This window comes from Poecilia reticulata, chromosome 2 (assembly GCF_904066995.2).
Source record: "Poecilia reticulata chromosome 2, P_reticulata-male-v2, whole genome shotgun sequence".
NCBI lineage: Eukaryota > Metazoa > Chordata > Actinopteri > Cyprinodontiformes > Poeciliidae > Poecilia > Poecilia reticulata.
The window spans coordinates 20,974,982-20,987,438 of NC_088831.1; the positions used below are offsets into that span (position 1 = coordinate 20,974,982).

Consider the following 12,457-nt stretch of genomic DNA (forward strand, 5'->3'; position numbering starts at 1 on the left):
ATTAAACCGGATACATAAACCTTACTAAACTTCCAGCAAAACACATTTCATAATTTTTTGTTGTAAAAGTGTTGCAAAAATAATACAACATACTGGAAAATATTTTATTATTTTTAAAAAGGGATTAAAACCCACCCAACCGCATTTTTTAAAAGACACTTGAACTACATTACCCACAATGCACCAACAGTCGTCCGCTCTCGCGGGCTTTGTTTTGATAATGGCGGCAGGGTTCGAAATTTTTGTTTGCTTCATATCTGTTACATTTTCTTTTTCACATGCCAGACGTTCGTCTTACTTATAACAGGTAAATTCAACTATTCTTGGCCTGGCTAAAGATGCCGTAAATGTACATGTTTGGACATTAATGTAATAACCGTTAAAAACGTTGCGTGTGAAGTTAAACATTATACCAGCAGGTGTAAACAGGCCTTTTAACTGCTACATCATTTCACTAAAATACTCGCCATTCGCTTCCGAGACTGAAATTAATTGTTCCTGTCACGTTCATGTTATGTTTACTGCCTTGTATGCGATATAAGTTAGACTAACTTTTATTTATACCTTGGGTTCGACGATGTTTATACAGAAATGAATGTGTTGTCTCATTTTATGTGGAGCTTGGATTCGCAGTGTGTTAGACGTCGTACATTCATTATTAAATTAACCCTTAACCTGTCACCGCAATCTGTTTGTCAAATCCCGGATTAGCAAACGCTTATTGAAGCACCCTGGGTCGGCATGTCATCACCGTCCGAGCTGCAGTACTCCTCGGCGGACTTCTTAACCAAGTGGATGCCGAGCAGCACCAGAGCCGGGGTGATCCTCAGCCCACCCCCGGAACTAGCAGCGTCCTTGCGGCACACCGCTGCCGCGGTACCCGCTCCCCTGCATCCGGACGATTCTTTCGTCTCCGATTTCGGTCCGCTGCCTGCCTCCACGGACAGCAGCTGCTTTGGTGTGGATGGACGTGGAGAGGGAGCCAAGCCGGTGAGCTACCTCCGGCCTGCACCACAGGGGATTTCAGATGGACACTTCGAAAATTTGGGGGAAATGACAAGCAGAACCCAAGATCTACCCCTGATGCTGAAGCTGGAAGAGGTAAGGTCGTAAATCTGATACCGCAGATTATTAGCTACGTTGCTTATGTAGTAGTGTGGACCCCCTAGTTTCCTGTATGAGATAAAGATTAAACATGTAGATTCATCTTTGAATATAGAGAACATTAGAAATGCCGGAATTTGTCATCTTAAACTGACAGCTCTGTCTCAATTAGTAGCACATTCTACTAGATGGATTCATACTTGACAAATTCAGTGTGGATTTTCTCTCACTTAAATAGCTATAGCCATTAATTATGCTTGCAAAAAGAGATAGTAGGATTAGGAAAATCTAATCAACCAATCTGGGATTACCATTGTGTGAACACATGGGCGTTTGATGCACAGATGCAGAGCTTTGAAGAAAGCTCAAAACTGGAGGTTTATGGAAACAAAAGCTTATAAAAAATGTGACTTTTTGTTTCTAAAGGTAATCTCAAAAATAAAAGGCATAAATAACATTTTGATGAGTTACTACTTTGTGCAGCATTTAACTGCCGTGTGTCATTATGCAGCGTTTTTCAGAATTGTCTTCACAGTAGCTGTTGTAGTGATTTTACTTATTCGAGTTAATTAACTGGATAAAATAAGTAAAGTCTACAGGGAGATCTGCATGTAGGAGCATCTGTACTTCCAGGTAGATAAGAATGGTGAAGTGATAAGAATAGCCAGAGAACCAAAGGGTTATTAATACCACATCCCCTGCTATTTTAGGCGTCTCTCCCTTAAAAAGCTATTCATGCTGACCAGGGCTTAAACTGCAAAGGAGGTGTTGAAGTAAATGCTCTTAACATGAGCTGGACTTAGTGGTTGGTAAACAGTCTGTGATCAAACATGTCTTGTTGAGTTCCCTCGAAAGCAACTGGACAAAACCTCTTGGGAGGAGACACGAGACGGCGTCGTGATCTTTTTGCTTTTGTTTCAAACAGGAAAGCAACCATTTCTACTTTTGCTAAAATGATATATCTGGATGGATTGTAACTAGGGATGCACGATACATCGGCAGCAACATCGGTATCGGTCGAGTGTTAATCTTTATTTTATTTAAACGTCATGTGACAGCGGATTGTTGGGTGAAGCAATAAGTTGTGGTCACGTTTATACGATGTTGAAAGTGTATGGAAATATAAATATCGATTATCAGCCATCACAGCGATACTAATATCGGCCCAAATTTTCATATCGGTTCACCCTTCTCTATAGCAGCTGTATTGTGATTTATAAAAGTTACTTATTGTTGTAAAGCGGTGTTATTTTAATAAAAGTAGCACTTTAGTTTACACAACTACTCCAAACAGCTAGTTATGTCTTTCTTTTCAGTATCGGGAAAGTATAGTAAGCTTTTTTCCTTTCTTTTTTATAGCCAGCAATAGGTGGGGGAGGGGCAGCGCTACACTTTCTATGCACCAGGAGGAACAAGAACATTTGAGAAACTGGTATTTTCTGTAGTGTTTCATGAAAAGGATTTTAAACTGTAGAAATTATATGGTGGAGAACATTTTTAAAATCATATATTTCTCATGATACTGTTAACCAGCCTGCTCTCATGTGTGAGTTGTGCCTTCTGTGTAATTATGCATACATTCCTGCAGCTGAAGAAATGGCAGCAGCACATGCATGAGCAGCTGAAAGCCCACCAGCTGGAGGAGTTGCTGTGTTTGCAGGAGCAGCAACACAGACTGCTAGGGCTTGGGGATGAACCTCAGATCTGCACTGAAGGTTGGAAAAAGAAGCTTCTTAAATTGCTTTGATTAATCTTTTATTTTTTTATACTGGAAATAGAAAATATGCATACCTTCTCTATTTTATGATCCATAGAAAATCCAGGGCTGCCAGGAGCACAATGGCGAAAAGACACGGTCCAACGCAGCCCTGAAAGGAATTGCGGCCTGCGGCAGGAGCTGCAGCTCTCTGACCAGCAGGAACATGAAGATGACGAGGGTAAAACATATTTGGTTTTAGGTAGAAAATTTTTTTAAAAATCTGCTTAGTGTCACTTTGAGATGAATTTTTGTAAATTATTTATGTTAACCCATTTTTACACTGTGTAATTCCTGAAGGCATGTGGGATTCCGACAAAGAGAATCCGAAGCAGAGTTTAGAGTCGGAGGATGTGTTCATGCAGCCGGACGCTAACAGCAGGCAACAGGAAGACGACTTACATGACAGGTAAACACATCTTACTTTTGAATTAATATTAAAAATGTAAATAACTCCTCAATTAAACATGCAGCAAACACACTTCAACATGTCTCTCTTATATATGTCCTTTTAAATGAGTGGCATTTCTAATAATTATGCAACCTTTTGCCCTTTGTGGCTTTTCTCCAGACCCATAAAACCAGGTATTGGGGGGCAGAAGAAAACCTTTGAGGAGCTTCTGGAGGAGCAACTGAGGCTGGAGGAGCAGAGGCTGAAGTCTGCCCAGCAACAGCCTGTAAGAGAATAAATACCTGAAGATTACTCTGCAAACTAAGTAGTTTCCAGTAGTTTATACCATTTTAAGTTGTCAATATAATGAATTTGACTTTTCAAAAATAGGATGCTTTTAATGCAGGTTTACAAAATTCATCCATTTATTAAAATGAATAAAAAGTAATTTAAAATTGACATTTTTGTAAAATTATCTTAATATAATAAATAATTAAAATAAATAATGCATGTACAAAATATAAATTAATAAAAAAACACATAAGATAAAAATTAAGAATATAATTTTTGTATTTACATCTGAACAATTAAAAAATCAGTAATTTGAATATAGTAAAATCTGAAATTTTGACCTGGAACCATGGTTATTTTTTTTCCTTCATTTTATTCAAGTGCTGATATTTTAGGCTTTAGAGTTGTTTCAGATGTTTTTTTACGTTCGTTCAACCTTTTGTATTCCGATCTGATCAGAAGCCAGCCAGCCCTGAAGCTGCGTTCCCTCCCAAACGGCCCTTTCTGAAACGAGGCCACGGCCTCTCCAGATTTACCAGCAGCTCCAAGGCATCAGCGCAGAAAGCGAAGGACAAGAAGGAGCAGAAACCACAGGCGATCACCCGCAGCAACTCTGCACCCGGTTTCATCCTGAAGGCCAGCTGCAGCGCCGGCCCGCCGATTCCCGTCCAACGCAAAACCGCCGTACTCAACAAGGAGAACCGAGGAAGGGGGCTGCGTTCGCCGCCGCAGTACGTCAGGGCTGAGAGCAGGGCTGCGCGGGCGACCAGGGTCCTGAGGAGTCATCAGAGACAGAACACCGGACCTGCTACTGCACCGGAACCCAGACCGGTAAAGCGTCTGCTGGAGCCGGAGAAGGAATATAATACGGGCGTCCCAGTCCAGGTAGTGAGGAACACCGGTCCCAATCTGCAGCCGAACCCTGTGATCAAACAGGTGGGGTTGTCAGGCGATGCCGGGAAAGAGAAGAGTTGTGTTTCTAAAGCGCAGTCGGCTGGAGCGGGAGGTGGACTTCCTCGGGATTCCTTCGAGCTGTCGTTCCAGGAGAAGCTGCAGCGCTGGGAGTGCAACCGGCAGCTGGAGAGCATGGAGCTGGGAGAGTTTGAGCTGCTGGAGCAAGCGGCCGAGGAGCTGTCCTTCTCGTCCAACTCCTCCTTCGTCATGAAGGTGAGGAATACAGATTCATGTCCAGTACTAAAATCTGACAGTCAAATTCAGTGGTTTCTGTCTTAAAACCTTAACTAAGCTCTAACTTAAGGAGTAAACTTCAGTTCCACTGTGATCAAAAACCATCCGAAGTGAACTGAAGTGACTCTATTCTTAATTACCCAACTAGATTTTTTTTTTTTCTCCATTTGCTCTGCAGGTTCTTTGTTTGGACCAGCAGAAGAGGCACTCTGCCATTGGGCTCCACCAGAGGCGACTCTCCTCCACCCCTATCAAGTCTGCATCAGGAAGCGAACCTCAGAAGGGCGGCGGAGTCCGGCTCACCGATGGGACGGAGCGTGAAGGGATTTCTCTGGAGTCAGTAGCGTCTGAGGGGAGCATGAGAGGCAATGCGCTCCAGAGCGAAGTAACCGAGGGAGGACGGGAATCTGAGGCGCCACACGACAACGAGATCTCTGAGTTTGGAGGCAAAGAAGTCACCATTTGTTTTTTAGCTCCTTCTAACCCCACTTACGACAAGAGGTCTTACCAAGATGAGGAGAGTCTCGGGGAAGAAGTGGAAGAAGATGACGATGAGGAGAGCGACAGCATCGCCAGCAACGCCGACGGTTCCACTCTGATTGAGGACGGACACGACCGGCAGAGGAAGGTTGTATTTGACGACGACGACACTTGGAACGACCTGGACGACACGGCCGTCACGGAGGACAGCGACAGTCGGGGGGTCAGTCCGGTTCCCAGGCTGACAGCCGGCAGAGTTTCCCCACAGGAGAAGGCCGTGCTGAGGAAAGTAGCGGTGAGCAGAGCTGTGGAGCCGGATGAAGGCCCAGAGTCCGAACTCGCACCAGCTTCTCAACTCATGACCAGACTGTTCCCTTCGTTAAAGCCCAAAGCTCAGAGTGCACCTCCACCTGCTCCACCTGCTGCTTCTGAGAACAGGAAACAGGACGACACGGGTGAGACGACACTTCCACTCTTAAAGGGGCAGTATTATGTGAAATCAACTGTTTTGAGCTTTACAGCATGTTGTAATGTTACTCCATCAAAACATACCTGGAGTGTTTTGCTTTGATTCTTTAACGCATGTTTGAAAAAATCTTTAGTCTCCATGGCAACCATTCAGCTGTGCAAAACACCTGGGTGGACCTAGTCCCACCTTCAAGACCGCAATTCCTCCACGGAGCTGCAGTTTCCAAATGACAAAGCAGCCCTCTCCCATTCAGATCCTTCAGACGGCAATTAGCAAACAGCTGGTGGAACTGAGCATCTGCTGAGCTCAACACAGGAGCTACTAGTGTAAAAATGTTGCTAAAGGGTTAATAGAGGAGAGATGTGATGACTTCCTGAAGGCGGAGTTTAAGAAAGAGCAGGAGTTTCTTAAAGACCCAATTTCAAGGCATTAAATTACAAAGTAAAATTTCTTTCAAGACAAATTTGATACATAAAACGACTGAAGGTAACAATTACTTGATTGTCCTATGAAGTGATACAAAGCAGCTGGTAAACACATAACACTGCCCCTTTAAGATTCTGTGATTGAATTTTTTCATAGTTTAGGTTGGGGTAAAAGCTAGTGGATTCCTGTGTTTTCTGATGTTTTATTTCTCTGTGTGTGCTTGTTCTCATCTCCAGCCCAGCAGGTCCAATCCAGACAGCTCAGAGAGAGGCTGGCTGAGCTGGAGATGGAGATAGAGAGGTTTAAGAAAGAGAACGCTGCACTGACCAAGCTCAGGCAGGAGAACGAGAGAAGACAGGAAGACCTGAGGTGAGGCTGGAAGGAAGGAAGAATTATGAAGTTTAAAAAAAAAAAAAAACATTGATTTTATTTCTTTTTTTGAAGAAGAAGAATCGTTTCGTCCTCTGCTTCCTTCAAGAATTGCCTCTGTATGTTGTAGGAAAGAGCGTTCGATGTTCGAGCAAGCAAAAGCCGAGGAGCTGGCCAATTTTGAGGAATATAAGAGGGAGGAGAACAGGAAGCTGCAGAAAGAGCGCAAACTGTTTGAGAAGCACGTGTCGGCGGCCAGAGCCATCCCTGACAAAAAGGAACGGGAGGAAATCCAGGTTCACGTCACACATCACTCATTTAAATACGTCTGTGTCTTTACCCCTAAATATTTCACTAAATAAACTTGTAACTAACAGCCTGGTGTTTGAAACTACTCGCTAAAAAGCAGAAACAAAGCATCAGCATCTTCCTCTCCCCCCCATCTTTAATCCCAACGTTGGGACGAACATGTCGACTTCAAACGCAGCGTCAGACCTTAAGCTCGCCATGCTGATGCAGTAATTAGAGCTATTGTGATGTCACTGTAATCCTTTTACTGTTGGACCTCGTTACCCACACATAGCAGGTGACTGAGCCACGTAAGCCTCCTTCCAGGAGAGGACGATACGGATTTTATCGCCATACGTTGTGGAATTATTGTGATAACAATAAAACTATTTTGTTTTTAGATGACTGTATGGCTGTGAATGCATGACGGCATTCACAGAGCCACAAACAAGTATTGTTCTTGAAAAACATTTCCGTTTGAGAAATAAATGCTATTAAATAATGAAATCATTTTGTTGAATTTACTATTTATTCATGTTCTTAAATAGCAAAACCAATTCCCATCATACTGTCAGTTTTAAAAAATTTTTTTACGACTATTAAGTGAAATTTATGACAGTGATGAATTTGTCCCGTTCAGTGCCCACCACTGCGCCTCCTGCAATGTCTTCTCCTTTTCCAACAGTTGTTGAAGCAGCAGCTGAGCTCCCAGCAGGAGGAGCTGAAGAGGAGGGAGAGCCGCTGGGCCTCCACACACGGCCGCCTGCGACAGCAGATCGACTCCCTCCACCAGGAGAACGATGCTCTGCGGCACGAGGTGCAACCACTCGGCGCGACGCTTACACTTAAACCCGACATCCAGTTTGTCTCCAGGTAGAACCCATAGTCCGTTCATTCAATGCGCTTTTTGACTTCTGATCTTAAGATTCAAACGCTGGAGAAGCTGCGCCTCAGTGCCTGGAAGAAAAGCTCCGCCTCCTCAGAGAAAGGCGTCCAAACGAAGGACGGACCCAGAGTTTCAGAAAGCAGCGTGGCTAAGGGAGTGACGTTTGCGGTAAGATTGACTGTTTATTAATTTTATGTTGTTAATCTTTGCAAAAAACTAGATAAAATACTTTACTGACGCGGACACGTCCTGTTCAGACTCCCCTGGACTCTAGAGGAAGCAGCTCCAGCCCTCCGCTCGGCTCAGCCAGAAGGAACTCAAAGGATAACGGCCAAGCAGCCTCAGGTAGAAACGAGAGCTTCATGGGATTTACAGACTGGAAGAATATTTATACTCTACTGTCCTTGGTTTACTGCAGATCATGGCTGTCAAACTCATTTTTGTTTTGGGCCACATCGAGATGATGAATGTTCTCACAGTGCCAGAATGTATTGATAAAACCTTTTCCAAGACTGCTAAAAAATTAAAATGGCACTCTTATTTGATAAGTACTGTTTGAAGTTAAATAATAAGTATCTTTTCACTTTGAGCAGTCCATCTTGGATATTATGATTGTTTTTCCAAGTCCCCCCGTTTAAAATAAATAAATAAAAATCACAGATTTTGTGGTGCTAATGTATAAATATTAGCAAAAATGTAGCAATATTTGCACTTAAATATGATGGTAAATGTGACTCTGTTAGTCGTCGCCATGTCAACGCTGACTTGACTTCAAAAAGCTGGGGCAGCAGTGTGGAAGAAAGAAATGCTGTCACCTACAGGTGGGAGTTACCAATCACCTAAACTAAAAAAAAACCAACAATTATTACCATTTTTGTGGAAAATTTGAAATAAGCTCACAATTATACAATAGCATGAAAAACTGTGACGGTCTGTTGAGTTTGTATGATTTTCTGTGAAAAAGTGTAAAAACTGCTTTAACCACTTTACTGTTCTCTTTAAGGTTATATCTAGGAGTCTGGAGGGCCACAGAGAAAGCTACGAAGGGCTGCATTTGGCCTGCGGGCCTCGAGTTGGACACCTAATTTAGATGCTTACAATATTTTAGAGATGAAATCCTCTCCCCCTGGTTCTATTAGTCGAGTGTGTGTCATTACTGCTGGATAAAGGGACGTTTTCAGTTTGCATAATGGCTCTCCAGGCTGTTCCTAGCATGACTCAGCTTGACTTGAAGGTGTGCGTTCTGCAGTAGGAGAGTTTTAATTGGATTCTACAAGCTTTGAGCGTTACAAAGTCAAAGCCTGTTGTTGCGTAACGGTTCTTAATGTGGACGGTGGAGTAATTTCATTTGAGTGCAAAGTAAAACCCTAGGACATTTGAAAAAAGCTGTTAATATGCTCAATTTAAAAGTGTGAGGTTACAGTTTTGTTCTTTTTCTGAGGTTTAGACATAATAAAGTATTTTTAAATCCTCGAATATGAACAAATGGGAAGAAAAACCATCTTCAGGGTAATTTAGAAATTACACCAACAGGACTATTTAGACACAAACGTTTCCTGAGAGTAAACAAATTTGTCTCTCGTTGATGTTTAAAGTATACAACCTCAAGCTGTTTACAGCAGCAGCCGGAATGATGTTTATTGTTCTTCCTGCTCTGCGGTCGCCAGCAGGGATGAAAAGCAGCCTGAGGAGGTCGGTCGGATCTTCTCTGTCGTCCTCTTCAATGTTTTCTGGAAGAAGGACGGAGGAAAAGCCAAGACCTACGAGCAGGAGCCAGGAAAAACCATCCAACCAGAAACCAGAGCAGGCGCACGACTGCTCTCCAGTAAGAGCCGTTCACTCTAATGTATTAATCTGTTGAGTAAAACAACAAGTTTACACATAAAACTTTACTTCTGATATAAAATACATTTTTGTATTTTTAAGTTTACTGAATACTCCACGTTACAAATGGCAATACCTTTAAGATTTTTTTATTTTTTTTTTTACCTGAACTTCTGGTGTGTTTAGAGAATAGATCTAGAGCCAGAACTAGAAAGCTGCGAGACCCGTGATCCAGAACTACCTCAGGAGGTCATCACACACCCTGACGGCAAGGTGAGACATTTAAAACTGGAGAAAATGTTTGGAGAAAATCTGCCAAGCAAAACATGATTTAAATGGAGAAAGTTGGACAAAAAAATGTATTCCCTTTAAAAGCTTAGAGGAACTTTATGCGGCGATGAAGGGTTTCTCAAACATATTACAGGAGGTAAAGGTATGCAGACGCTTCTTAATTAGAAAGGTTTTCATTAGTGGTAAGTCATGAATAAAAAACAAACATGCTCAAAACTTCCTGTTTTATGAATCACTTTTTAAGCCAAAATGCTGAAATTAACTTTTAATCAATAAAGTTATAACTTGTCTATTTGCTTAGAGATGTAATGACAGATTATGAAATTGTTGGACAGTTTAAAAATACGTAAACCATCACAGTCAGTTGATTGATGTGTGCATCTCTGTCCTGTGAGTTTTACTGAAAGCTCTCTGCTGCTTCCAGGTGGAGAAGGTTCTGGCTGGCGGCGATCGCGTCATCGTCTTTCCCAACGGTACTAGAAAAGAAGTTTCAGCAGACGGGCTTTCGGCCAAGGTCACCTTCTTCAATGGAGACACGAAACAAATCACAGCCGATCAGAGAGTGGTGAGACTTTCTGTCCTCCAATAAGCTTCTGGATATATTGACTAAACCTGACTGAGTGAGAAAAGTCCAAATCTGATCCATTTCAAATATTTAGAGGTTAATGAATGTAAAGTTTGCTACAGGGTGAACAGATGAGTTAATTGCCTCCTATGTGCTTCTTGCAACCAGATCTACTACTACGCTGAGGCTCAGACCACACACATCACCTATCCTGACGGTATGGAAGTCCTGCACTTTCCCAACAACCAGACAGGTGAGAGCAGACATGGTATTTATGTAGCCCTCTAAGTAGGGGTGCACAGGTTTATCGGCCAGTCGATTTGTTACATATTATGAAGCCGATCTCATCCACCGATTTCTAGTTTCACAAAGGTACAAGAGTCAGCCACTGTCCTCTTTTGCTCTTCGGTAAGAAAGGTTTTGCTGACAGACCAGCCCACCAAGTCATGTCTGCACGTTTACAATTTGCAGTAGTGACCCCACTGTTGCCAACTTAACAGCTTTCTTGGTATATTGAACAACATTTCAGACAAAAAAAAATCGGAATCGTCAGGTTAAGCTTCTGAAAAGATCGGTAATGGGCGACTGGCCAGAAAACTGCAATCGGTGGACCCCTACCTCTAAGTTCTAGACTAAATATTGCTTAAATATTTTAACAATCAAATCAAAGCAGTTTATATCAATATACTGCATATTATATCAATTGGTTCCTCCAGTTTTTTTTTTTACAATTATTGTGGAAATTTATGCAAAATCAATAAATCTCCTTACTTTTTTGCACTAATACATAAGAGTTTATTGCAGATTTTCCTCGAATTGTCAAAAACGTACTTTTACTAAACAGCTGCCTCAGGCCTAATTGATGCCAAATTATAGCCCTTAATCTATACCTCGAGTAATAAAAATTAGCATTTAAGTGCAAATATTTAGTACCACACACACTTATTTTTATTGCAAAAAAAAAAAAAATCACAAAACAATCGTAAAATCCTGGAGGGACTGAAAAGATGTTCAATAATGTTAATAATGTTTAATTTTAAGAATTCATTGATATTTTAACAGTCTGATCAGATTTTATCAATACATTCTGGCACAACTGGCCCTTTAAGAACTTTCATGACCTTGATTTGGTCTAAAGCTAAAATGAGTTAAGACTTTCTAAGGATGTGTGGAGAACCTGTGTCAAGTCATTGCAACTCAAAGTGCCTCATGGAAGTTAATCAGATTTTCACATTTAGGAGACGAGAGACAAACATTTTTGTTGTAATAAGCAATAAATTATCACCAAAATAGTTTAAAAAACAATGACTTTTTTTATGCAGACTCTTCAGATATAATTTATTCTCGTTCCAGAGAAACATTTTCCAGATGGCCGCAAAGAAATCACCTTCCCAGATCAGACGGTGAAGAACCTGTTTCCTGATGGCAGAGAGGAAAGCGTGCTGACCGACGGGACCATCATCCAGGTCAACCAGTAAGTTCACTGACAACACTTCAGACATTGTGGTAAAAAGTTAGTCTGACATTTTTAGACTTTGATGATTTTTCAGCATTCAATTCAGCACTAAAACAATATAAACCTTACGGGTCTCCATCCTTAAAGAGGTACAAGCTGAAACCATTCAGTTTGTTGTGATCTTCTTCCACCGGTGTAGATTTCCATTAAGCTGCAGGTTCTATTTGCATTAGGGACGGCACCAAAGAGATCCACTTCAACACGGGCCAGAAGGAAATACACACCGCTGAATACAAGAGGCGGGAGTATCCAGACGGCACAGTGAAGACCGTTTACACCGACGGCAGGCAAGAAACTCGCTACCCCACAGGGCGGCTTAGGGTCAAGGACAAAGATGGAAACATCGTCCTGGACGACCGGGTGTAACTTGCTGCACCGAACCAGCATTTTTAAAGATGGAACCGAATTCTGCTTAATTTCATCGAGTGCCTCCACTTCTTTAAAGCATTACAACAAATACTTGGTAAATGTTTAACACTTACATGGATTTTTTTTATATATTATGTTTTTTTATTGTGTAAAATATTAAATATTTATTTTTGTAGATGGATGTAAATTTTTTAAAATAAATTTTATTTTTTATTGAACTTTCTTTCATGTTTCTCAGGTATAA

The 12,457-nt window shown here is 41.7% G+C and overlaps 1 protein-coding gene across 2 annotated transcripts; it reads left to right on the forward strand.

Annotated features, from left to right (window-relative positions):
- The first annotated feature begins 54 nt into the window (after nucleotides 1–54).
- Nucleotides 55–12,431, forward strand: cpap (centrosome assembly and centriole elongation protein). Of its 2 annotated transcripts, none has more exons than XM_008431886.3 (19): nucleotides 55–307; nucleotides 712–1,101; nucleotides 2,693–2,819; nucleotides 2,919–3,041; nucleotides 3,161–3,269; nucleotides 3,432–3,537; nucleotides 4,002–4,709; nucleotides 4,909–5,665; nucleotides 6,342–6,474; nucleotides 6,605–6,770; nucleotides 7,448–7,579; nucleotides 7,688–7,816; nucleotides 7,906–7,993; nucleotides 9,316–9,473; nucleotides 9,659–9,745; nucleotides 10,188–10,328; nucleotides 10,497–10,581; nucleotides 11,682–11,802; nucleotides 12,018–12,431. In XM_008431886.3, exons 2-19 carry the CDS (start codon nucleotides 742–744, stop codon nucleotides 12,208–12,210), a joined length of 3,723 nt encoding a protein of 1,240 aa, XP_008430108.2. In that variant the 5' UTR covers nucleotides 55–307; nucleotides 712–741; the 3' UTR covers nucleotides 12,211–12,431. The 2 variants fall into 2 exon arrangements, with proteins under 2 accessions (XP_008430108.2, XP_008430117.2); XM_008431895.3 differs by having other exon boundaries at nucleotides 9,319–9,473.
- The last annotated feature ends 26 nt before the right edge of the window (nucleotides 12,432–12,457 follow it).